General features: G+C 46.6%; 1 protein-coding gene across 2 annotated transcripts in view; it reads left to right on the top strand.

Annotated features, from left to right (window-relative positions):
* Positions 1-27564, top strand: part of NUAK1 (NUAK family kinase 1) — a 68644-nt gene that overhangs the window by 35856 nt on the left and 5224 nt on the right. For both annotated transcript variants that reach the window (XM_030856182.2, XM_060305652.1), the window contains exons 3-6: positions 9559-9710; positions 12294-12359; positions 23362-23481; positions 25267-25399. In XM_030856182.2, the coding sequence (XP_030712042.1) occupies positions 9559-9710; positions 12294-12359; positions 23362-23481; positions 25267-25399 (471 nt within the window). The remainder of the gene's footprint in view (positions 1-9558; positions 9711-12293; positions 12360-23361; positions 23482-25266; positions 25400-27564) is intronic.

Raw genomic sequence — 27564 nt, forward strand, 5'->3', positions numbered from 1 at the left:
CTTGCAACTTGTGGCCAGAGGCAATGAGACCAGTGCAAGTTGTTTCCACAGAACTCAGCAGAGGTCCTGGAGTGAGAAACTTTTGCTGCCCCTGGAAGAGAACCCCTTGAGGATGGCAGGATCCCGATAAACTGCCGAATAATACACTTGAGCACGATTCTCAGAGGGTGACCCAGGGCCAGAAGCATCAGCATCTCCTGGGCCCCCATCCCAGACCCACTGAATCAGAAACCCTGCAAGTGGACCTGATGTTCTGTGTGATAACCAGCCCTCCAGGTGACTCTGATGCACTCAAGTTTGAGAAGCACCATATTAGAAAAACCCCTGCTCAGTAGGTTAGAAACTAAAGCAGGGCTTCATTGCGAGCGTCAGTGATTTGGAAATACCTACAATGGAAGCGGTTAACATTTTTCTTCTCTGGCTCAATCCAGAGTTTTCAGGCAGCAGGCAAATCCTGACTTAGGCTCTTTCGAAGCCAAGGGACAGCTGATTTGATCTAACAAGGTCTGTGGGTCACTAATACTACCCCGTGTTCTTATTCATTTGCTTACTTAATCATTCATTCATTCATTCATTCATTTTACAAAGATGTATTGAGCACCTATATGCCAGGTACTGGTCTAGCAGGGTGAATATGTAGGCATTGTCCAAATGGGCTTAGATTTGAATTAATCAGTTGCTTTGCCAATTGCTACTGTGTGACCTTGGGGTAGTGACTTACCCCCTCTGAGGCTTGGTTCCCTTAGCTGTAAAATGGGGTCAATAGCTAGCTACTTTATAGATAAGATTGTGAGGATTAAGATAATGAATAAAATGGCTAAGCTTGGTCCCAGATACACGCTCAATAAACCATACTGATCATTCTTGATGTGATGTGAGTTAGAGATCTGAGAGGTCCTTTCTGGCTGGAATAGAAACTTCTATTGGGAGGTGGTAGCAGAGAAGGTTGAGGCCAGATTGTCCATTTCAGTGATTCTGAACTCTGGATGCACATTAGAACCTCATGGGGCATTTGCAAGAAGGAATGCTGAAGCCTGGGCCTCACCCCTAGGGATTTCAATTTAATTGGCCAGTCTGAGAAAGATGGGCTTGATCCTCCAACCAGGAGGAAGTGAGCCCTGCTCTAGAAACTTGTCTTGGTCCGATCATTTGTCATCAGTGGATTCCAGAGCAGAACATGTGTCTGGCAGCTGTCACCAGTGAGCCGTGGGCGATACCTTTGGGCTTGGGTTTCCTTCCTCAGCCATTTGGTTGCTGCCCTCATCAGGGACTCAGAGCCCCATGAAACAGTTTGTTGAACTTGGCAAAGTGGTGTATTATGCTTGTGTTTACTCTTCTGAACCCATGGCGAATTGCTGAGCATTTTAACACACTCCCTCTGCTGTCAGATTCACAAGTTCCACATGAAGTCTCTTCAGACTGCATCCAAATGAAGGACCCACCCGTTAATCACACAGCTCCAGAGAGTTTTCTTCACTTATAATCAGACAAACAAGCTCTTGGGCTGTGAATCTGTCCAGTCACGTTTCTAATGAGTTTCCTATGAAGTTAGCTATTTGACCTTCAAGTGTATTATTTTCATTGTTTTCATTTGATTACACCCAAGTCATTTTTCTAGAGGCTGGAGATTAGAAATAAAACAACCCAACACGAATGCTACTCCCTGGCTGTCCTGCCTCGCCCTCTTGGGTTTCCTGGAATTCAATATTTTCTAGTGCCTCAAATAACACCACTAGTACTTGAAGCTGATTTTTAAAGAAAAAAAAAAAAAAGGAACTGTATTGCCATGTAACTTAGGGTCTTTTGGAATGAACTGGGATGGCTCTGTTAATTTGCCGAGCATGCAAATTAGGAAGGCTCATGGAGTGTAGAAGCGGGGGTCTCTACAGTGACCATACTCTACAGAGGAGATTTGGATATTGAAAGGGGGATTGGACTAGATGAACTATAACTTCTAACTTGCAGAGTTTGAGGGTTTTTTGATTTGGGAATTTGTGCTCCGCCCCCTCCAGTGACTTCTGACAGTGGGTTCATCTGGTAGGTACGGCTCCAAGATTGACATCTGCGCTTTGGAATACCACTGGGGACTGAAGAATGGACCGCAGTTAAGAGAACCAGGCTTGCGGAGTCCTTTGATGTCTTTGTGTTAGTTCACTCTTTCCTCTGTTCTCCTACCCCTCTCCCATCCCTCAAGGGCACAAATGCAATCGCAAGTGTGGATTCTGCCAATGCAGATCCATAATAATCCTGGATTTGAGCCAGGCATGTCTTTGTTTGTTCTTCTTTCTTAAACTAAGATTTGCTGCCTGATAATAACAGCTGACACTAACATGTCTGCTTACTGCTGCGTGCTGGGGTAATCCTCACAAGGAGGATAGAAGCTTCATTTTAACAGATGAAGAAACTGAGGCAACAGAAAGGTTAAGTAACTTGCCAGGGTCACTCAGATGGGTAAATGGCAGGACCTGGATTTGCACCCAGGTAGCCTGGCTTCGGGAGTCAAGCTCTTAAGCTCTGCACTCTGTTGCCCGACGAAGCAGACTAGAATTTAGGGTTGACAAGATGGTCCTGAGCCATACCTTAGGGTCAGGCAGTGGCTAGAGCCAGAGGTGTGATGCCCACAAGTTTGTCTTTTCCACCCTAAGTGATAAGGGTGGGGTGAAACCATATAACAGAGCCACCTGTGGGGATTCTCAGGAGAGGGAGACTAAGGCTGTTTTCACAGAGGGTGGGATTTCTGTCCCTTCACTGTGCAAATTGGGGGAGCATGCTTTTTTCCAGAAGTTCACTGTAGAGGAGGGTGGAGTCCAATGGTTGGTCCTACATGGCGCCCTGATTCCTTCTCCCAGACAGCCCCTCTATCCTGGTCATGTCCCCTGCCCTCCTAGGGTTTGCTATTGGTCTCCCCAGATAGCACTAGTAAATGGTACTTGGCCAGCCTTTTTCATCTGCTCTTCCTCGGGCAGCTTATACACTTTCTTTCATTTCGTCTGCCTTCTGTGGAGTCCACTGCTGGCAATGGGTGGCCTTCTTGACTCTGGTTCTCCCGGGGCATGCCAACCGACATCCAGAAAGAGTTGTGGTTTAAGAAAAGACAATGAGTGAACTAAAGAGCCTTTCATTGTCCAAACCAGGAAGCACATTGGGTCAACTCTGACCAACTCACTGATGATGGGAGAGCTGCCAGTCTAGGTTAATTTTCTCACTCTCACTGCCCTGGGCTTTCAGACTTAAGGGATTAGAGGACCATTTTATGAAGGTCTAAGCCCATGAGGTGTCTGAAGTTTAGTTCTGGGGAGGGAACTCTTAAAGTATGAATCTTGTATTGACTAAATGACCCAACTAGGCTGCAGACAGTTCTTGCCAAGGAAAGATCACTCCATTTCTGAAATGAAAAAGAAAATGACTTTCTGGGAGGATCCTCCTGAACTTTAATAAGAGAGCACCCTGAGGAGTGGAATGGTGCTTCTATCTGAGGGCTTAGGAAAGGAATAAAAATGCTGCTAATGTGAGGAGGCCCTGCCATGGAGCGCATGGCAGCACCCTGGAAGTGATTTAGGAGATGGAGTCGATGGAAGGCAAAGGCATGAAGAGAATTCAGACTGGTCCATCCTAGGCTCTTGGCCTTTCACTTAAAACCAACAGACGAGTCTTCCTCTCTTGAGGTTGCATGTTAAGCAGAAAGAGAGCCTCCATTTTTTATAACCTGCTTCTCATGGAACGTCCTGTTGATTGATTCTCACCCTCTCCCTCCCCAAGCCCATTTTCTTCCTACATGGCCTCGTATTTGGCTCTAAATGACCAGTGGATGGTTGAAATTTCAAGATCTCCTCACTCATCGGCGTCTCTCCCAGGCCAGGCCACTGTTTTTATCGTATGCATTTTCTCAAGTTATACAAGTTGTGTTATTAACCCCAAGGGAGGGAATGGTTAGGAGTTGGGTAATTAGCGTGGTTGTGAAAGCCAGACAATCAGAAGGCAGAACTGGACTGTCAAACTGAACATCTGACGAAATTCAGAATTAATTGGGAGAAGTAGCTGTTACTATATAGCAGCCAATTCCCACTCTCCCTTGAAATGGAAAATAAACAGAAAACAAGAAGAATAATTCAAGTGGGTATCCGGGAAGAAGGCCCTTCTGCGGAACAGTAGAAGCAAAAGGAGAGTTCCACGCCTGTTTTCTCTAGGAATCTCCTCAGGCCCACTCAGGCTGCCTCACCCATCGTTCTCGCTGCTCATCTGGGGACTTAAAGTCTATATCCCACGGGTTAGCATTTGATTTATTTTATAAGTACTAGTTTTATACAACTAGATAGCAATCCTTGAGAACAAAGACCGTCTTATGCTACATTTGTATCTCCTTTAACACATAGCAAAATGTTCAGGTAAATGCTTCGGATAGGCTGATAAACAAGCATTGTCAGAAAAGGGAGTGATGTTGGTTCTCCTTAATGAAGGAGAATCTTTACTGAGTATTAGGCAAGGAGAGCAAACCTATGATGGAGGAAAGTGGTGGGGAGTCATGGCGAGAATATAAGCTTTCAAGTCAGCCACATTTGGGATCAGATCCTTACTGGTTATCTGCCCAACAGACATGCATACAGAGGAGCATCAAAAGACACACACAAGAATGTTCATAGCAGCATGATTCGTAATGACCCTCACCTGGAAACAACCCAAATGTCTCTCACCAGTAGAATGGATAAGTTAGCATGACACACAAATTGGAGTACTCTACAGCAACGAGGATGGACGATCTCTGACTACATGGAATGGCATGGATTATTCTTACAAATATAATATTGAATGAATGAAGCCAGACGCGAAAGCATATACTGTATGCTTCCATTTTTAGAAAACTGAAAGTCCAAAACGAATCTATGATACTGGCTTATATACATATCCTAGGGGCGATGGTTAGTGACCGAAGAGGACGTGCGGGGGGGCGCTGGCCACATTGTTTCTAGATCTGAGCGCTGGTCCTCTATTTAGGAAGTAGGGGTGATATTAATGTCTCATAGGATCGTTAGTATTGGATGTGACAATCCATGGCATGCAGTAGTTGCTCAGTAAGTGTTAACTACGGTGATTATGAATCAGCCTTCCAGGAGAGGAGAGATCACTGACTGGGGAGGCTCTTGGGGTGATGTGAGCCCTGCACTCTTTCATGGGTCCAGGATCCTGGCTGCCACCCTGTCCCTTGTTCCATATGTTCATTGTTCTTGGCGATGTTTGGTTGCGTGTCTGTCAAGCCCCTTGGGGGCCTTCAAGGCCTCTGTGTTTCATTCATAGGCTGTTGCTTCTTTCTCTTGTATTAGTCCCTGGCACCTGTCCCCTCTGGGGGTCCCGCTTACGGCGCTCCTGTTCCCCCCTTCACTCATGTTGCTCCTTCTGCCGGGCTGACCTTTCCTCCGCTTCTCACCCTGGTAAAGATTTCTTCCAGTATCCCCAGCGCCATGCATGTCATGGGTGCTTTGTAAAGTTTTTGTGGCTCTTCTAGAAACCTGGGTCTGCACCACACGGACCTGGCCCCTGCGCTGCGGGCTGACTCAAGTTGAGCTCAGTTTCTATTCAGGGGTTTAATTTTCCTGGTAGGCTTGGCATGTCAAGGGCCATAGTTTTCCCTACCATCCTGGAGCCACCGGGCTTCTGGGTAGAACTGTCTGGCCAAGAGACACAGGCTTTCATTTTTCAGAAAGGAAACCCTTCCCAACTGGTGGAAAATAAGCTTTTGCTTAGTGACTAATAACAAAAACACAGACAAGATTTCTGGGCTTATAAATAACCAGTTGTAAAAGTACCCAAGGGAAGCAGCCCTTTTTGCCAGAAGAATGGCTGTGAGTGTTCCTGTCACCTGGCGGATAGGGACCTCACCGCGGGCAAGGAGTCGTGGGCCAGGGGTGCGGAAGCCAGTCATTCTTCAGGACGAATTCCCAAGGCCTTGCTGTTATACATTATAAATCCTGGGCTATTCTGGAAAAATAATAGCTGATCTCTAAGGTTCTTCCTGCTCGAAAATCCTGTGATTCTGCGGAGCCACAGCATGTTTTAAAGAGTGATGCCGGCCGGGAGAGGAAAGTCATAGGGTTTTGTTTGCCAGAGCTGCCTAAGAGGCAGATGAAGTAATTATAAGAATAGCTCCCATTGACTGAGCAGTGGCCAGGGCACCGTGCTCAGGGTGCTAGGCCCATGAGCTCACTGAATCCCCCATTACCGTGTGAGGAAGTTGTTAGCCTCATCTGACTGATGAAGAGACTGAGGTTCAGAGTGGTTGATGTATATGGATAGCAGTATAGGGGCTAAGAGGGTGGAGTGTGCCATCAGACCGTGGGCCCAGGCCTCGAGCTTGCTTTGTGGCCGTGGCAGTTATTAACCTTGCTGTACCCGGGCTTTCTCATCTGTAGAACAGAGATACTCATAGGACCGAAGCCATATGAAATAATGCGTGCAAAATGCCATGGGTACAGTGCCTGCACATAGTAGGCCTTCAGTAAATGCTGCTGTTATTAGGAAGGGCTCAGGAAGCTTCATGTATAATACCACATAGCCTCCTGGATGAATCACTGATGCCCCAAGTCTAGAAATGTAGGGCTGCAACCAGGGCCTTGACCCTGACTCCAGCTGCTTCCTGCTGGAGGACTGAGGGGTGGGATCTCAGAGCCAGGCCTGGCCCCGTGGACAGTTCTCTCGCCCGGCTGCCCACCAGCCCTACCAGCAACAGTGAGGCTATCGCCTCGTTCATCCATTGTTTCCCAAACTGGCTCCCAGTTAGTTCAGTAGGAGTACTGCAGTGGCCAAATCGCCCTGCAAAACTCAGAGTTAAAGAAACTAGGTTCTCCAAGGGGTGAACAAGTATTAGCATTTTCCAAATATTTTACCTATGTTTTACCATGGAACCCTTCTTTTCCTCCAGAATGTCTTGTGGGACTAGTGTTCTATGAAACATGCATTGGGAACTGTTCCCCAGCACCCCCTCCAAATGCAGCCAGCAAAGAGGCAAGAGTGAACAGAGGGGAGAGCATTCAGAAGGGGGTGGCCGGGGACGTGAGACAGGTGGACAGGATCAGGCTCTATTTTAGAGGTAGGACCAGAAGGAGTTACTGATGGAGGCTGTTTAGTAAAACATTGGACATATTGAACTGTGTCGAACTGAATTGTGTTTATATCTCCTTGATACCAAGTTAGCCGGTTGGAAAGGGATACATCTGGTCACTGAAACAGTCCTTTGGTCTGCGTGCAGCCGGTGACCCACACCTTCTGAGGGTCACTGAAGGGACCAGTGGCTTTGACCTCCTGCAAGGATGCATCAGACTCTTTGGGGGCGTGAGGCTCCGTGTTTATTTCCCTGTCGAAGTACTTTCCCTCTTCCTCCTCCGCCCTGACCCCACTGGTTTCTAAAATTAGAAAACCCACTGCCCTCTCCAGGACCTGTCACTCTTATCATTTTTAGAGGCTGAGCCATGCATCTTGAGGCAGCTTTTCCAGTTTCCAAAGTTTATTGTTAATGAAAAGCGCACAACAGGCTGAAATTCCTGGCAAGAGCCAAAGCTGCAGGGCACACCGAGGCCAGCAGATGCGGGAGCAGCCAATTTTGTTTTCGTTTTCTTTGCGGTACGCGGGCCTCTCACTGTCGTGGCCTCTCCCGTTGCGGAGCACAGGCTCCGGACGCGCAGGCTCAGTGGCCATGGCTCACGGGCCTTGCCACTCCGCGGCATGTGGGATCTTGCCGGACCAGGGCACGAACCCATGTCCCCTGCATCGGCAGGCGGACTCTCAACCACTGCGCCACCAGGGAAGCCCCCGCTTCGTTTTATTAGAGAGGTTTGGCTTGACTTGAAGGAGCCAAAAAGGAACTGGAGGAGCCTGAGCTTCTAGCAGCCAGTGACAAGGTATGGGAGGACAGGGGACCCAGGCTGAGAGCACGTTCCAGTTCATCGAGTGTGTCTGGCTCAGTGCTAGGCCCTGGGGTCCCATAGTAGTGATACCAACAATAATAACTAACATTATTGAATGTATGCCATAAGTACAAGCCCCGTTGTAAGCATTTCACATACCTGATATCAATAAACCCTCCCAACAATTCTAGGGAGTACTTACTGATATTATTCACATTTTACCATTGACTAAAGTGTGAGGCACAGAGAGGGTACGCAATTCCCCCAGAGTCACACAGCAAGTAAGAGGGAGGTCTAGGAATCTACTTAGGAGTGTCTGATTCCAAAACTACAGTTTTTACCTCTCCAAGTCCAGGCTCACAGTCCCGGCAGAGGAAATAAATATGTAAATCAGCAAATATATCCACACAGTTCGAAAGTGCTGTGTTGCAAGTATCCGTTATGAGAAGTAGAAGGGAGGCAACATGGGCATCAGATTTGAGTTCATCCTTGACTGATGAGTTGGAGTGTCCCTGGCAGGTAAGACAGGTGGGAGTAAAGGCAGAGGGCAGAGCATGGAGGTGGGAAACAGCAGTGTGTTTGTGTGTGATTGGGAGAAGCAGTGAACAGTCTGGCATCAGTGGGCATAGGGGGCCTGACAGGCAGTGGAAGAAGCCGACGAGATGGAGGGAGGTAGGCAGGGGTCCTTCAGGGAAGGAGGGTCTTGGGTACCCTACCAACGTTTTTATACCACATCCCTTGGAAGGATGGATTTCAACACAATTCTTATTTTGTCTTTGCTCAAAGGATGTCTTTTGGTAAAGCCCCAACTATAAAGCAGATAGCAGTGGAGTGGCTTCGGCTGGGGCGGAGCTGAGGACCTAGAGCCTGTCCTTCATGATCTCCCCTGACCTACCCCCAGGGGCATCTGCCTGGAACTCCTAGGACTCAGTCAAGCAGAGTTTGAGCATTACTGCTAGCGAATATCAGGTTGGGGGAGAGAGAAGCATTGAGTGCCATGTAGTTATTTAGTAGAATGGTCCAGAATGCATTTGTGAGGTTTTGAATTCCCTCATTGAATAAATATGAATTGAGCCCCTTTGCCAAAAGGCATTGAGTGCTGGGGGTACGTCAGTGAATGAAATAAACCAACCCTCATTTAGATGCTAGTGAGGCAGACAGAATAAATGTAAGAGGGCTAAAAGGGGTCCATAGGGCGTGTAGGACCTGGTGGCCACATTTGGAACTTCGGGTTTTATTTTGAGTGAAATGGAAAGTCTGGAAGGTTTTGAGCAAAGAGACGACAAGTTTCGCCACCCGTTTTGGGGTCTGGGTAGCTGGTCCCTATCAAATGGTTAATAAATGGTAGTCGTATTTGTTGTTCCCCATCTACAGGGAGGCAGTTCTGGGGGGAGGCTCTTGTGGGAAATGAACCTGGTAAAGGGAGTAGTGGGGTCCTCAGAAGAGAGAGGCACATTCCCCGTGATATTACAGACGCAAGTCCAGTAACAGCAGCGATGGTGTCATTGCCCACCTGGCTGGGAAACTTGCCCATCTCCTCGTGACGCTGTGGACTGATTTGTTTGTCCAGCGACATCTCTGTTGTCCCCTCTCGCACGGTCTGTAGTTATTAGCGAGCTTGTCAGTTAAACAGGGTGTTTGTGTATCGCCGTTCCTCCCGCAGTGTTCGAGAACAAAGATAAGATTGTGATCATCATGGAGTACGCCAGCAAAGGGGAGCTGTATGACTACATCAGCGAGCGGCGGCGCCTTAGCGAGAGGGAGACCAGACACTTCTTCCGGCAGATCGTCTCCGCCGTGCACCATTGTCACAAGGTACGGCCGGCCCTACCACAGCTTTGCTCACAGACGGCTTTCATGGCATCACGTGATTCTGTTCATATTATGAAGGTGACATCTGTTCATAGTAGTATGTATGGAGAATTCATAAACCAGAAAGAAGAAAATCACCGTCACCCAGAATCCAGGGATAACCCACTATTGACATTTTTGTTTGTTGTTTTCCAATCTTATTCCCCCTGCTCCTCACATCTATTTTTCATTCAAAATTTTAATTTTGAATCATTTTAGATTTACAGCAGAGTTTCCGAGATAGTACAGAGAGTTCCCATGCACCTCTCAGTCAGTTTACCCTAATGCTAACATCTTACAGGATTGTAGGACACTTGCTAAAATGGAGACACCCACATTCATTTATTGCTATTAACAAAACTCCAGATTTTACTCGGATTTCGCCAGTTTTACACCAGTGACCTTTCTCCCTTCCAGGATGCAATCCATATGCAATCAATGTGGTACACACTGCATGTATTTTTACATTTCTGTCTTGCTTTTTCACTTAGGATTTTAATCTAAACATTTTCCTATGTTACTGAAAAGTCTCTGGAATGATTGTGATTGTTGGACACTTAGGCTGGTTCTAATTTCTGGTTATTAGAAATAGCGATTGACGTCTTTATACATTAACCTTTTTCCTCTCATTTGAATAATTTACTTAAGAGAAATTCCAGAAGTGCAATTAGCGGGCCATAGGTTCCGAACCTTTCTATGCCCTGGTTTCTTTTCCTTGCGTAGGTTATATCCACAGAGGTTACATACACACATGTACAATTTTATTGCAACACAACTAATGGGATGTGCTCTTAATCCAGCCAGTTTAGCTACCCTTGGTCTCTGGAGAAGGGAATGAAGTACACAGATAGTTCCAAGCCATACTTCAACAAATTATTATTTATCATTTTAGTCCTGATTTCCATCCCATTCATACTTTGCACACCTGGAACAGTCCTTCACTTTGAGGACAGTAGTGACTTGAACCCAACATGCCATCCAAAATAGAGTCAGCTTCTTCATTTGAATGATTGTAGCACGGGGCCTTCTGGTTTGTTAAATACGCTGGTTAACTGAGAACAGCTCTGGAATGATCATCTTCTAATTACTTACAATCTAAAACCCTTCACCCGTGTGGACATTATTTAACTTCTCTCTGTTGACTCAAAAGGCACTGATGATTCAGATCGCACAGTGTTTTGTATTTTATCATCAGGCGTCATCATAAAGCACCACAGATCCTGTTTTCACTATTTGAAGTGTGTGAAACTTGGCTTTTGTATGAATGGGGCTTTAGTATGCTCATTCCATCTTATGAAAACTGGGAATGCAACAGTGTAAACCAAACTACTCCCAATAGTTAAAATTAAACAAAATCAGCTACCTTGCATTCCGTATCTTTCCTCCAGGAGCCCTGGTTTGTGCATTTCTGAATCCCTGAAGGTTTGGGTTAGAAAGAGTGGTAGAAATACATGTTTTCACCTCTCCAGTCTCAAGTGTCTTTAGAGATACTAGGAACTGTCAAATAGAAAGGAAAATAAGCAATAAAGTACTAGCTGTGAACATGCAGATTCTGAACTAAAGAAATCCTGAATGGAAGACAAAGAATTCCTAGCCAGTTGGTTTTCTTGAAAGGGCAGCTTCACTTGCCAAGGTCCTTTATGCTGAATGATGTTAAAAACGTCCTCCCAGCCCCAATAGCTGGTTCTTTCAGTTCCTCTTCCCCTGCTCACCCATCCCCTTAAAAGATCACTGGGTTTTGAAAAGAATTGAGCAGGACAGTTGTTACTGCTGTATAGACCAACAGCCTGGTGGTTAAGGACTTCTTTTCACCATTCAGCTGGCTGTCTGCCTGCTTGTCACTGGGCTCCTCTGCCAGCTTTGCCAGCATTTGCTTGCATGGAAAGGTCCCACCGTATGGCGGCAGCTTGCTTTGGTCTCAGTGGCCTCTCCCACCTTCACCGTTCACTCCACACTGAGTCTTGCCCAGCAGAGAGGAACCTTGCCTCCAGCTGCTTAGGAAATAACCCTTGGGAATGCTTCTGTTATCCTCAGGACAGATCTGCATGGTTTCCTGGGTCAGAACAGATTGAGCCAGGCACTGGGGAGACAGGTAGACAGACAAGACAAGCAAGGTCTGTGAGCCCCACATTCTGAGTCCCCAGCAGAGAAATCTGCTGCTTCCCTGGGAATCGCATCACAGACAGACAATGTTTGCCACTGCCTGGGACTATACGGCTTTCACACAGTGGAATTACATTCCGACAAAGAATCCCCCCCGCTGTTTTACAGGCTCTGGGGGAGAATGGATTCCTGTCATTTTTCCCTTAACCACACAGCAAGTGACTAATGCTCTCCTGTCGCTGGTGCTGTGCTGGTCGCTGGCAGGGAGCTTCATGACAGTGAGAGAGGCCCTGAAGGATGGGGGTGAAGACCACCGGCGCTGACGCATTTCTTTAATCTGTCAAAGATTTCCCTTTGCTCACTCTCCTTCTTCCTCCCCCTCTCCCACTTTCTCTCTCATCCCAACTGCTCCCATTCAATTCCCTGCCTGTCTTCTCATTTCAGAATGGTGTGGTCCACCGGGACTTGAAGCTGGAAAATATACTGCTCGATGACAACTGTAATATTAAGGTAAAGCTCTTGCCTCATTGATTGATATGCCAGACCTGGGGATTACAGCTGGTTGAAGGCTTACACTCTGCTCCAAGCTGCAGCCTACGAATAAGGCGGCCACTTCCTTCCCGGCAGGCGGGTGGGGAGAATCACTGTGTTTGAGCCCTCAGTTCAGTTCCAGTGGTTGAATTCACTCAACAAGCATTTATCGATCTCCAACTACATGCCAGACATTGTCCTAAAATTTGACTAGAATACAGTCCCTGTCCTCGGGAAGCTCATAGTCTGTAATTAGCACCATCAAAATACTTAACAACAATAACCTAGTGCGTTTGTGTTTCATAGCATCTTTGCCCGATATCACTTAAATTCAATCTTCACAGCAATCACGAGATAGATACTGTTATTTACATCATTTCACAGATAGGGAAACTGAGGCACAGAGACGTTAAGTAACTTTCCTGAGATAACACAGTGGTAGGTAGTGGAGTTGGGGTTTGAGCCCCTGTCTCTCTGACCCACTGAGCCCAAGTTTGAACCATTCTGCTGGAATTTGCCCGCAGGCCCGCAATTTATTATCTGTCCCTGCCACTTCTCTGTCACTTCCACCCCCTGTCTCCTCACCCGCCCCCCGCCAGCTGTGGAACTGGGAAGCCGACTGAAATGGTGGCGGTGGTGGCTTTTGGGAAAGAACATGCCAGCAAGTGATGGGGTTGACTCTCACGGGGAGTATTAATGCGGGCTGCTGACGGAGCTAGAGAAAGCTCTCCTGGCCGACAGGGTTCAAGTGCCCCCTGCAGAGCACTCCGAATGGCCTTTTGATCATGGCTGCAAAGTAAGCAAATACGGTTTCAAAATAAACTGGAGCTTGCCGCATGGGTTTCATTATGAAATGGCCTTAGTACTCCCAGCACCAGGGGTCCCTCTCATTGGCCGCCGGTGACGTTAGTGCCTCATCCCTGGTCCCTGGACCAAGCATGGGAGTGACCTTGCATCATCCCCTTTTTTTGTTGTTGTTGCTTTCCGTTGAGGGAGTGCATCACAGGGAGGCTGTTTCCTTGCTGGGACGGTTGGAGTTGCTTTGGTGTTTGCATTCTGGTTGCAGATCACGGTGGCAACCATTAGTCACCATCGTCCTTTGAGAGGCCCCTGGAAGCCACATCCGGGTGACCTCTTGTTTTTTTGTGAGAGGTTGACCGTGATCACATATTTCTCCGTAGCCCACAGAATAAGGAGGAAACAGTCGGTCAAATTAGTCTTTCTAGGAACAGGAAGTGAAATCTCAGGGTCTCTCTGTTTCTGGCAAAGTGGTTGGATTATTCCAGAAGGAGCAGTGGCTGCAGAGTTAGAAAATTCCGTCCTGTGTGGTTTACTAGCTGTTTGACATCGCGAGAGCCACTTAAAACCCTGTTTCCTCAGCCATAAAATGGGGAGAGGGTAATGCCCACGGGCTTGTTTTGAGGACTGAACAAGATGCTCTGCCTCTGGCTTTGTCTAAGCACAGTGCAGTGAGTCAAGGTTAAGAGCGGTGGCTTTGGAGTTGCGTGGCCTGGGTTTGCAGTGCAACCCTGCCCCTTACTAACGGCAGTGTTTTAGATTAATTATTCACATATCTAAGCCTCAGTTTCCACATCTGTCTAGTAAGGATGCCAGCCCTGGACAGTCAGTGACAAACGTGAGGATTTTAGACAATATGTGGTCAAAGCACTTAGCACTCACCTATTAATATCCAAGGCCCCAGCTGACAAGGCTGGCCATTTGCGGAGGGCACTGAACAGGAAGTGAGCTCTCTGAAGGTGCTGGGGCGCGGTGGTCAGGCCACGGCTAGAGAATTGGGTTCTGGTCTGAGGGGCACATTCTAAGGGTTTGTGTCATCCACCCTGGTAACTTTCTCTGCAGAGTCTTCCTGCCACCTGCCCCTGAGCTCTCAAGACGAAATGTGGTCTTTACAAGGCCTGGAATGTGAGCCTGTCACTTGGGGATCGGGTTCTGTGGTACAGCTTGACCTCATGGTCCCATGATGTAGTCCCAGAAGTGATAAGGCACATAGCTTCCTACGGAGTCATAGAATTCCCCGATGGAAGAGAAGAATGGTCACCATTCTGAAAGCAATTGTGCGGGGAACAATGGGCAGGAGCCTGGGAGAACGGCTCATTTGCATAAAGCACAAGGGCAATGATGGGGGCCTCCCAGCTCCCAGGACCAAGTCCTTCATCCCAGGGTCCCTAACCATTAGGTAGGGAAATAACAGATACATAGAACATTATAAAAAGTAAGGTTGGGTCCTTTTTCCTTAGGATTCTGAATCCTTAAGAATGTCTACTCCTGGCGTTTACCAAGGTAAAACACACACGCGCGCGCGCGCGCGCGCGCGCGCGCGCGAAAACCTCCCCTTTCTCTGACGCTGTTCCTTTCTTCTGCTTGTTCAAGGAATCCTACGAGGATCTGAGAATCCTAGAGCTTGAAAGAACCTTGAGGGTCATTTTCCAACCCCTTGTTTTCATGATTATGGCCCAGAAAGTCTAAGTGATGTGCCTGCGCAAGGTCGTACACAATGAATCAGTATGTCATTGTGTCTTTGTTTCCTTGGAATGCGGCGCAATGCTTGTCACACGCCGCCGTAAGTCGGTACTCTAAGCTATTCGATTCTGGAGTGAAGGGGTGACAGCCAGGATTAGAACTCACATGTTTGACTTCCAGGCAGATTCTCTTTATATCGTCTTACACCCACTTCCAAGGTTTTTGAAAATGTGTTTCAGCTGCTGTTGATCTGTCTTCCGGCTGCATATGCTCAACTCTTCCTGACTCAGCATTTTGCTGGAAACATATTTAGAAAGGGCACTCGTAGCAAAGGCAGGCAGACACATGGCCACAAGCTGGCCTCCATGCTCAAGAGAGTCCATGTCATCAGTGTCTGCACCGGGGGACCACTGACCCTGAAGGCCTGTTACCAACCAGCAGAGTATGAGCAGTGAGGTGCTTCTCAAAATGTGGGTCCATGTTGCGTATCTCGAGGGTGGAGGGCTTTTGCCCAGAAGACCTATAAAAATGCTACTGGTTGAAACTTGTCGCTGCAGTTTTGGTGTGAGCCATGGCTCTTGTTCCTCTCCCCTTCCCTGCCTGATGTTGATTTGCAAAGAGCGCATCTGGCACTGGGAATTATTTTTCTGGCCACTGCGCGAGGGTGTGGCTTCTAAAAATATTCACACAGTCGGTCGGCAGAAAGAATGAGAGCAATGTGCTTCTTTGGGTTGCATTCTGTACTTTGCGGAGAAGCATGTCTACTAAAATAGACACCCAGCACAGCATTAATTTGCAATTAATAAAAATGGGCCAGATTCACATCCCACTCTCTGGGAGAATGGAATGCTGACAATTCCCATAGACAGCTCCTGTAAAAGTGCCTGACAATGAGAAGAGGGCCAGGCATCAGGGTCAGCAGACCTCCACAAAGAGGGCTGGGAATTTGGTGAGCTCCCAGGGCTCAGAGTAGAGGGACATAGGGGAAATGGCCCGTTGCCCCTGATGACAATGGAAATGCCTGCTGCTGTGGATAAGAAGAGCAGCTTTGAATGGCCAGGGCTAAGTCAAGATGGAAACCCCGAGGCTTAACAAGGCCAAGAAGGGCAGCTCAGGGTACAGGCCTCTGGGCTTTGACTATATGAATGTGAGGATGCTGCAGTCATGCATTAATGAATCCATTCATCTGTTTGTTCATTTGTCCACTTATGTGTATGTGCGTGTATACATACATATCCATGAATGCCTGCATTCACTCTTCCATTCCTGCACTTATCCATTCAGCAAATTGAATACCTCCCGTGAGCACTATTTATTTGACCACAAATATTTACTGAGTTCCTACGGTGTACCTGGCATGGTGCTGGATGCTGGGAATTTAATAGTGAACCAGATGGCCAGGTCCTTGTCTTCTTGGAGCTCAGAATCTAGCTGTTGTTAAACCAGCAGTAATAATGAGCCGTGAGAAGGATACAGAGGTGAATGAGGAGGGTAAGGTACCTGTCCTAATGGACTTAGAATTCCAGTTGGGGACACAAGCAATAAACAAATACGTAGTGTAATTCTCTGGAGGTGATGAAAATCCATGCGGGATGAGTATGGGGAATGACAGGTGTTATTTGAGCTATAGGGGGTGGGGGGTGGGGGGCAGTCAGAGAAGCTCCCTTGCCTAGGACACAACTCCTCAAATCCACTAGACTTTTTGGCCTTTGCACACACAGTTGCCTCTGCCTGAAATGCTCTTCCTACTGCTCTTTTCCTGCCCCTCCTTAGAGTTTCAGCTTGAAGGCCTCTTCTTCCAGGAAGCCTTCCCTGATCCTCATCTCTTAGGCCCAGGTGACTCTGCTGTGTGCCTCATAGTCCCTTTGTAATCTGTCGTGGAAGTGCTGAGGAGGAAGTGGTGGGTCTGAACTATGGGCAGATCAGAAAGCTTTTGCCGAGGCAGCGGCGATTGAACTGGGTTTTGAAGGATGGCTAGGAGTTTGATAGAAAGGGATGTGATGATGGGCTTCCAAGGGGAAGGAGCAGCAAGCACAGGAGCAGGGCAGGGCATGGAGGCTAGACAAGGAAAGTAACCTTTTTGGAGCCCCTGCTAGAAGCCAGAACCCTGTGGCAGACCTTCCACACGCCTTATTTCATTTGGTTCTCAGAATATCTCCACTGGGGTGGGTCTGATTACCCCCATTTTACAGATGAGGAAGCTCCTGCAGCTAATAAGCAATGGGGTTGCCTTACAAACCTAAGGTTATTTGACTCCAAAGACCGGGCACCTGATAAATTCTCTACTACACCCACCCAGATTTGCCCTAAATCCAACAGAGCATCCTCACACTCACAAGGGGAGGCCACTTTTTTCATCCTTGCTTCAGCTGGCCTTACCTTGTATATAGGCAGCCTGCAGACAGCTGTCCCTGGGGGAGACTCTCCAAGTGCTGATGGTGGCCATGGCCAGGTTACCTGAGTCACTGTGGCCAGAGTAGCCATGCGGGGCTGCCAGGGTCGAATGAGCTGGGTGATTGTGTGTTCGCGTCCCCTGAGAGGCTGCTTCTTGGAGGTACCTCAGTGAAGAGCTTCCCCAGATGGCTTGGGATCCGTTATTTCCCATCTCTCTCGAGAGGAGGTGTAACCTTAGATCTGACGATACAAGCTGACCCCACTCACTTTTGCTCACCATTTCACTCCGTACCTTCACTTCCTGACGACCTGAGCGAGGCTGTCACGGGAAGGCCACAGCAATGAACTCCAGGGCCCGACAGAGCTATGGAGTGTGTCTTTCTGGAGAGTGACACAGAAAGCCCGTCTCCTCCTCAGCCACCCGAGAACACTAAATCCCCTTAATGTGGAGCTTTACAGCCAGTGCAGCTCTTCACCCACACCTCAGGCCAGCCGCTTTCCTGCCCTGGGCCTCAGCTTCCTCATCTGCAAAATGGAGATAACAGCGGAACCCTGCTCATTGGGTTGTTAGGTTTTAATATACGTAGTGCTCACAGAACAATGACTGGCATGTAGCAATGCTGCTGTTATTATTATTATCTCATTTAATCTGATTTTGCTTTTCACAACACCGTGTGGTCGAGGCTATTGCAATTCCCTTTTCCAACAAAGGAAACTGAGACTCAGGTGAAAGTAGTGATCGCTTAACATTGACCGAAGGCCTACCATGTGTAAGGCGTGGGTTAAGGCACGTTCCATCTATCAATTCATTTGATTTCGTATCTGCCCTGTGAGGTAGGTTACATTATAATCATCACCCCCCGCCCTCATTTTACAGTTGAAGGAACACAGGTTCAGAGTGATGGACGGGCAGCGAATCCCCTGGGGACCGTGTGACAACGCAGATGCTGACTCAGTAGGTCTGGGGTGGGGCTCCCAGCTGGTGCTGATGTTGCTGGTCCAGCCGGTAGAAGGCGAGGCCAGGATCTGAACTCACACCCAGCATCCCTTACTTCTCCTGTCGTGCGGTACAGCCTCTCATGCTGGACGTGCTTATTTCGGAAATGAATCATAGTCATTTCTCTTGGGTCTTCGGTGGGCATTGGCTCTGCGCAAACAATTGTTAACTAGACCAACCACCATCGTTATCCTAACGGCTGTAGTTCATAGAGTCAGCCAGTACCAGGGCTCTTCCAGGGGCTTTACGTGCGTGTCTTCAATCCTCAGAACAGCTTTAGAGGTGGCTTCTATTATTATTCCCATTTTGCCCATGAGGAAATTGGTGGCAGTTCCCACCCATGATCTAGCAGTGCCAAGTCCAGGGTTAGCCCCAGGTGCTTCTGGCTCCACAACCTCTGATCTGTGCAGTGCACTTCCTGTCAGACACTGCAAATGACTGTCAGACCGTTGCTTTTATTATCATCCACATCAGCATCCTTTCCCAGTGGTTAGTCATCAGCAAGCTGGGTGAGCTCGCAGGGATTAGTCACAGTGATCCGAGGTTAACCCCCTTTTAAAAAAATGGTGGTAAAATATATGTAACGTAAAGCTTACCATTTTTAGGTTTTCGGTCCAGTGGCATTAAGTACGTTCACATTGTTGTGCAACCATCACCACCATGAATCTGCAGAACTTTTGCATCTTCCCAACCAGACACTCTGTGCCCATTCACCACTAACTCCCCGTTCCCCCCTCCCCCAGCCCCTGGCAACCGCCCTTCTACCTTCTGTCTTGATGAACTTGACTCCACTAAGTACCTCACATAAATGGAATTCTGTAATATTTATCGGTTTGTGTCTGGTTTGTTTCACTTAGCATAATGTCTTCAAAGTTCATCCATGTTGTAGTGAGGTTAATTCTTTTGAAATGTGAATAATCACTTCCCACTTTGTATAACTCTGATTTTCATCCAGCAGGGCACACCTGTAGAAAGGTTTGAAAACAACAAAAACTCTAGAAATTAAGGACATGAGTGTTGATATCCTTTTCAGAGTCCAGGCTGAACTGAATAGCCCAGTGTGAGGACAGAGGGTGGTTCTGAACGGGGCAGGGCAACAGCCCATCACCAGCAAAGTGGTTACCTTTCTCCAAAGGTTACCAGCGTGTCGGCAAAATACAACTTTGAAAGCAAAGCTGGATGCCTCGTTGGTGGAGTCACCCTCGATACACAACTGATGTTCTGTTACAGAGAATCGTACAGAACCCAATGTTCACGTAGCTGTTCTGTCTGTGACCTTCAGCGGAGCTTCTTAAGTCCTGTAACCTTCAGTTGCTTCACTTACAGAGCGAGGGGCAGGATTAGTTCACCGCTTACGACTCTTCCAGGTTGGAACCATTTCTGGGATTCCTTTTTGTTTTATTATGTTTAAAATCATTATTTCCCAAATTTCCCAAATGTCTTTTCTTTTGTTCTCTTCATGGATTTTGCCTTTTCCTAGTATCTTCTGTGCTATTTCACTTTAATACTTTTATTTAGTGCAATTCACTTAAGAAATCATGTGTATTTGAAAAAGAAACCTTACATAATTACCTCCAATGGAAAACCAGTATTGTTTTGAGTATCGTGAAGCTAATAAAGCTATCCAGTTGGATTTAAAGGTGGGACATGTATTTGAGCTCCAACTTTGTAAAATGCTTAAAATAGTAATTGGCACATACTTTACATCATTTAATTTTCACTATGACACCGTGGGGCTGGATACTATTCCTACCTCCATTTTACAGATGGGAAATTGAGGCTTTGAGAAGTTTTATACAGTGGCCATTTCCCGTCTTATAGTTGATATAAGCTCCATACGGCGTGGAATCTTAGAGCTGCAGCCCAAGTTTAAGTGGCTCAAGGATGGAGAACTGTGTGTGTGTGTGTGTGTGTGTGTGTGTGTGTGTGTTAATATTTCTTTTCCACTGAAGTGCCAAGAACAGGGACTAATCTAGATTTCTATTAATCTTATGTCAGCAACAATGACAGTTTAACTGGGAGAGGCTGATAAACATTAGTCTGTGAGGATGGGAGTGGGCCGTAACATAAACACACTTCTCAGAAGGGCTACAAAGAAAGCAGGGATGCCCAGACTCGAGCACTCCTGGTGTGTGTGTGGGGTTTTGCACGTGGTGGTGGCGGGTGCCTCTCACGTGTGTGTGCGTGTGCGCCTGTGTTTGGAAGCTCATGCAGTGCCCCAGATGCCGCCGACGTTCACAGTGCTGTGTCCTGCCTTAGCCGACTTCTCGGGATGTTCCAGGGCTGCAGCTGGTCCCTTCCTGTCCTGATTGACAGGGCACACTTCATAAAGCTTGCAACCAACTTCCTGCAAGCCAGTCAGGGTCCTTGATAAGAAAGTGGAATTCAGGGCAATTAAGTGCAAGCTGAGCCCCGAGACTGCGTTTTCTGAGGGCGGTTGTGCGCCAGCTGCTTTCAGTGCCATTCCGTTCATTCAGGGGTGACTTTTACAAAGTAGCCTTCTTCTGGGCGCTGCCTTCAAAACAGAGCCTCAGCTGGGCTGTGTGTGAATCACTCATCCTATTTATAAGCTTCAAGTGGAAATCAGTTTGGGGAAGGGCAGAAGTCCGCAGAGGCTCAGCGTGGACGGCTGGCTTAGACTGGGTGAGATTTGCAGATTACCCAGGGGCAGCGCTGGGCAGTGGTTTGAACCTTTAGAGACACTCGGTTTACATTGTTGCTTGCTAGGTAGCTCTCCTGAGACGAATAACCTAATTTTCCTAAACCTCAGTTTTCTCATCTGTTAAGTGGGTCTTTAAAAAATTATGATAGAATATCCATAACATAAAATTTACCATTTTAACCACTTTTAAATGTACCATGTCAGTGGCATGAAATACATTCACATGGTTGTGTGAATGGGATTTTAGATAGGATTAGAGAGTGTAAGGTGCTTAGAACCATGCCTGATAATTGGAGGTTGTTCTGTAAGTGGTAACTAAGTTTACTATTATTATTTTGTATTATCTACTAATTGTCTTGTGCTTTTCAAAATATAATGCCTATTCTGGTGACAGGTGTTTCTTGGGTGAGGGCAGGTGCTAAGCAGTGGATGTTACAGAGATGAGGGGCAGATGTGGAACCTGCCACCTGCCTCGGGGGACTCAGCCTAGTAGGCAAGGTGAATTTATATACATATAATATATATATTTGTATATACATATGTACATACATATGTAAGTACATATGTAATATATATTATATGAATGTATGTGATATATGTGATGATATGTACATGTATAATATATACATTATACATATATGATAATACATATATGCATGTAACATATATACATTATATGTATATATGAAGAGGTGCACACACACACAGAAGAGCGCTGCCATAAAGGATAGTAAAACACTTCAAGAAGCCAAAGGAGAAGAGAGTGATTCCAAGGGGTGTGCGATACAAGAGAAGCAAGGTTAGGGAAAACATTTGCCTGGAACTTGTAGACAAAGTTTCAAGGCACTTTTTCGTTCACCTTGATTAATTCTTTTTTTTTTTTAATCATTCTCACAATAATCCTGTGATCCAGAAGAGGATAGGGATCATGGGTTTCCATTTTCTGGTGGTAAACAGAGGCTCAGAGTAGCTAAGGGACCTGCTCCATGTCACACAGATGGCTAGTGGCAGAGTTTGGGCTGCAATGTGATGACTCAGAACCCGGTGCTGTGGGTCCATTTCATCTAGGGTCCCAAGGTGGGCAGAATACAGTTCTGATTGGTGCATAGGTCTATAAAAGGTGGTGATGTCCAGTGCACAGGTAGGTACGTATACCACTGTGGAGGAAGGCAGTAAGACTTTAGGTAGGCCACAGACGGACGGATCTCAGATTAATAGTTACACACTGTAGTATTCATCAGAAACATCGAGCATGTGATTCTGTGGGTATTTCTCAGGACAAGTCTACACTGACGTGAAAATAGAGTCCTTGCAAGGAGTGATTTTAAGTAACAGAGCATGCAGTGGGTGCCAGGGACTGCAGTCGGGAATCACTGGCCCAGTTATGTCAACTGATCCTTTCATGAAAGCTCAGGGCTGCAGAGAAAAGGGTGACCCAGCTGCTTGTAAATTTTGGAAATTAATCCTTTGTCAGTTGCTTCATTTGCAAATATTTTTTCCCATTCTGAGGGTTGTCTTTTGGTCTTGTTTATGGTTTCCTTTGCTGTGCAAAAGCTATGGAGGTTCCTTAAAAAAACTACAAATAGAACTACCATATGACCCAGCAATCCCACTACTGGGCATATACCCAGAGAAAACCATAATTCAAAAAGAGTCATGTACCAAAATGTTCATTGCAGCTCTATTTACAATAGCCCGGAGATGGAAACAACCTAAGTGCCCATCATCGGATGAATGGATAAAGAAGATGTGGCACATATACACAATGGAATATTACTCAGCCATAAAAAGAAACTAAATTGAGCTATTTGTAATGAGGTGGATAGACCTAGAGTCTGTCATACGGAGTGAAGTAAGTCAGAAAGAGAAAGACAAATACCGTATGCTAACACATATATATGGAATTTAAGAAAAAAAAATGTCATGAAGAACCTAGGGGTAAGACAGGAATAAAGACACAGACCTACTAGAGAACGGACTTGAGGATATGGGGAGGGGGAAGGGTGAGCTGTGACAAAGCGAGAGAGAGACATGGACATATATACGCTACCAAACGTAAGGTAGATAGCTAGTGGGAAGCAGCCGCATAGCACAGGGAGATCAGCTTGGTGCTTTGTGACCGCCTGGAGGGGTGGGATAGGGAGGGTGGGAGGGAGGGAGACGCAAGAGGGAGGAGATATGGGAACATATGTATATATATAACTGATTCATTTTGTTGTAAAGCAGAAACTAACACACCATTGTAAAGCAATTATACCCCAATAAAGATGTTTAAAAAAAATAAAAAATAATAAAGTAAAAAAAAAAAGAAAAAAGAAAAGGGTGACCCAGCTGGCAGAGCCACGCAGGGGCGCCTCAGCTGCTTTGGTCCGTGTGGTGTGAGCTGAGCCGATGCAGACGCTGACTGTAACGCTAACAGGCTCCCTGGGTCTTGCTCCTCTTTGTAGATTGCCGACTTTGGGCTTTCCAACCTGTACCAGAAGGACAAGTTCTTGCAAACGTTCTGTGGGAGCCCACTCTATGCCTCTCCCGAAATTGTCAACGGGAGGCCTTACCGAGGGCCAGAGGTGAGCAGCTTGCCTGGTGTGTACGGTGGGGGGCTGGAGAGGAGAAAAGAACTGAACCTAGGAATACTTTAAAAAACCAAACATAAAAGCAAGCAAACAAAAAACAGTTTCCTTATATGATTATAAAAGCCATAATATACACACCTGGGAGAAAAATCCAGAACAGCCTAAAAGAGAAAATAAAGTTGCCTGCAATCTCCCCACAAGAGATAACCACGTAATATTTATGTGACTTCTTCTTAGGCTTTTTTTTCCAGTGTAGATCTTGTATTTCAAACAATTGAGGTCACTATTATAGGTGTACATCTCTCCTTTTATTGCTAACTTAAAATTGTGACTTTTCTGAATTTGTTATTACTGAAAACATGGTTTTTAACGATGACATGATGTTTCATTGTATGAATATACTGTAATTTATTTAATCACTTCCCTAGTGTTAGACAGATTGTTTTCAGTTGTTCCCTATTGTAATAAGACAAGCAAAACAGAAAGCAAACAGCCTCACTCTGCAGCGAACCTTTTTGCGTGTATCTTTGACAGCATGTATTTCTGATCAAGGAAATACATTTTAATTGCATCTTCTGATTCATGAGAAATACATTTTCTCTGTGTGCCTAAAGCTTTCAGGGCCGTTGTAAGACACAGGTATGTGAAAATATTGTTTTGAAAATGGGTGAGTTGTGACTGATTATTCACTTTTAAAGAGATAGTTCTATTTATAGAGAGATTCATCCACTCAGGATACCTTAAGCAGCAGCCATTCAGTGGGTTGAAATGTTTCCTTCCAAGTATTTATCTGTTTGAGAGTGTTTGGGGCAGGGCAAGAGGGTAAAGAGATGGATGCCAAGATCCTCCATCACTTGCAGTAAGGAGAAAGTCTTTCCAAAACAAGAATGTAAGGGAGGAGCCTAAGGTCCAATCTACAACATTGCAGAAACTTGACACTGTAAATTTATCACAGATAATGAATGCTGCTTTGATCCTCGATGATCCGTTTCTGAGGTTACAAGCTGGCAGCCTGTGATCTGGCCAGCAAGAGTGCTTTATTTGGCCATCTTTCTAAAAAAAAAATTGAACATTTAATAAATGGGAGATTTCGCATAAAAGTCTGTTTTCTGACTTCTCTTGAAAAAACAAAGGATCTAGCAGTGCTGGGCCTATATTACTATGTGACAGCAACTAGCCAGAGGAGGCTGCCTGTGTAAGATGGGTGAATGCCCTCTACAGTTTGTCTTCAAACCAACACTCCACGTGGGACCCCACCGTCTCTCTTTCTTTGTTCATGTTTGTTGTCTGCCTGGCTCTTGTAAGCATTTGAGTTTGCAACCCCTGATCCATTTGAAGAAGGTGCAGGATTCCTGGGTTAGGAGTCAAGAACCCCACGTTCCAGTCATACCTCCATCACTGGGATGGGGAGGGGCCTCTGGAGAAACCATTTAACTTCCTTGGGCCTCAGTATTCTCATCTGCCAAATAGGGCTGAAAATAATCCGGGGCCCCTACCTGTTTCACAAAATTATAGTGAGGATCAAAGAATATCGTCTATTCGAGAAAGTTCTTCTATGGGTTGGAACCGTTGGTCTCAGTTTGCAACGAAAAAGTCAGGCTCTGAAACAGGCCCCAGGTGCACTGCGTATCAGGTGTCAGGCTGTGGTGGGAACCTGTCTGCCAGGTGCTAAATTCCATTCCTGGGGTCACTGAGGGTGGCTGCTCGTGGTCTGTGATGCTAATGGTTTGGAAGGGAATCTACTTCCCAGCTCCTATATGTCTTGTCTCTCTGCTCCAGGTGGACAGCTGGGCCCTGGGCGTGTTGCTTTACACTCTCGTGTATGGAACGATGCCCTTCGATGGTTTCGATCACAAAAACCTCATTCGGCAGATCAGCAGCGGAGAGTACCGGGAGCCCACGCAGCCCTCAGGTGTGTGCCTACAGAGGGTCGGCGGCTAAGCCGGGCAAGGCCAGCTCACGCTTTCTCCTTTTGTGTCCATGTCTGTAAGAAGACTCCCGCTTTTCCTCTTTCTTCCCCCCAGATCTTTGCCTTCCGGCAGAGCTGGCTTATTAGGCCACTTTCCCCAACCCTTCCCGCTGTGATATTTCCAGAACAGTTGTTCTACTCTGCTGGCTAGGAGTCCTGTTTGCTTGCTGTGTGAACTTGGGCAAGGCCCTTACCCTGTTTAGATTCTGTTTCTCCACTGTAAATTCACATTTTGGAAAAGGTATTACGTGAAGTCCCTTCCAGTCCACGTAGACATGAGACCCCCTCAGTAGACTCTAAGGGTGGCAGCTGCTCTTCTGCACACCTTGCCCTGGCCGGGGGGTGTGGCACATGGGTGCTGTTTCATGACCTGTTGCCACAGAACAAGTCTATCCCGTCCCGCTCCCACACCCAAACAAACTCAGCAGTTTAACCAACATCTATTAGCCGTTATCTCTTGATTCCCTGGATTGGTTAGAGCTTTTCTGGCCTGCCTTGGGTTTCTCCTACAGTTGCAATCAGATGGTAGCTGGAGTTGGGGCCGATTGTGGGGACACCTCGGGGCCCCTCTGTGTGGGCTCTCTCCCCATGAGCTGCCTCCCCAGGCCTCTCTCTCTAGGAAGGAGCGTGGACTTCTTACATAGCAGCTCAGGGCTCGAAGATGGAGGAAGAAGCAGCTGCCAGGCCTTCTTAACGTCTGCTTGGAAGCCAGATGATGTCACTTCTGCCACGTTCTATTGGTCAAAGCGACCAAGGCCATAAGCTCCATCTCTTGATGGGAGAGCATTGTTTGAGTGCAGAAGGGGTGTGTACAGGTGGCCATATTTGGAATGTGGTTAACAGACACTTCGTATATTGCAGTCCGCGCATCCCACATGTGTATACACACACACACGGTTGATTCTCATTATTTGCCGCAGTTGTGTCCTATAACATTGCTATGAACGCTGAGTTTGTGAATACTGAAGCACTGCTCGTAGGGAGTAAATACAGGGCTCGACTCCTGGGAGCCTCTGGTCACAACGTTTTTGTCAACTGATCAATCCATATCCTTGTTTTATGTATATTTCTGTTTAAAGACGCCTCATTTAAAATATATTGTTGATTTATGAACATCGAACTTACGGCCAACAGCACTTTAACTCGTGCCTGAATGAGGCTTATCTGGCTCATATGTTTTCTCCGTAAGGTACATCACTGCCTTCTTGGCCTTAGAATCCCCAGATAGCACTTCAGCACCACGCTTGGGGGCCATTTTAAACAGTGAAATCACCAATAAAAAGCGCAAATATGTGAAAAGCATGAACTAAACGGACTGTGAAAAGGACACTTGCTTACGGCATGAGAGCAGAAACAAGAAGGCAGTGCCTTGTCACCTGGTTCTGCTTCAGCTGGGAACACACATGCGCATTGTGTGTGGGGGGGTAATTCACATTTTTGGCCAGTTCGTGGAAAGCACCTTGAGTATTGATTTGGGGGTTCCAAATACATTTTAATGAGTAGGCGCATTTACAAATACAGAATCTGTGAATAATGAGCACTGAGTATTTCATATGTATAAACAGGTATAGATACGCAGATATCTATATCTGTACATTTTTTCAATAAGCTAACCCGCGTATTTTTGTTTGTTTGTTTGTTTTTAGCAAATTCAGGGTGAAATCTATGGGAGGCTTTTTGCCTGACCAGCTAACTTGTGTCAACACAGTTTCTGGTGCACTACAGGGGTTCAGAAAATATTTATTGACTGAATGAATGAACATCCTGTTACTTTTCAGGGCTGCAGCTCACCCCTGGCTCCATTGCCAGGTCCCGGCCAGCTACTCATTAGCTACATAAGTAGCTGAGGGGAGGTGGCGCCTTCCCAGGATATAATTCAACCCCCATTTGGGGAGCACGGTTTGATCTTAAAAGGCGATTTATAAGCTGTGAGAGTCTGTTGGTTCCTGTGGCCTCCTCAACATCCCTTTGGGGTTTCCCCTAATTCTTTGGCAGCAGAAATTGACAAATGGAGTTTTTCAGACAGGCCGTAAACGGATAGCAGATAGAGATCAGCTCCCTGATCTGACAGCTTGGTAGGCTATGGCTTATGTCAGAGAGGGACAGGA

This window comes from Globicephala melas, chromosome 10, assembly GCF_963455315.2.
Source record: "Globicephala melas chromosome 10, mGloMel1.2, whole genome shotgun sequence".
Taxonomy (NCBI): domain Eukaryota; kingdom Metazoa; phylum Chordata; class Mammalia; order Artiodactyla; family Delphinidae; genus Globicephala; species Globicephala melas.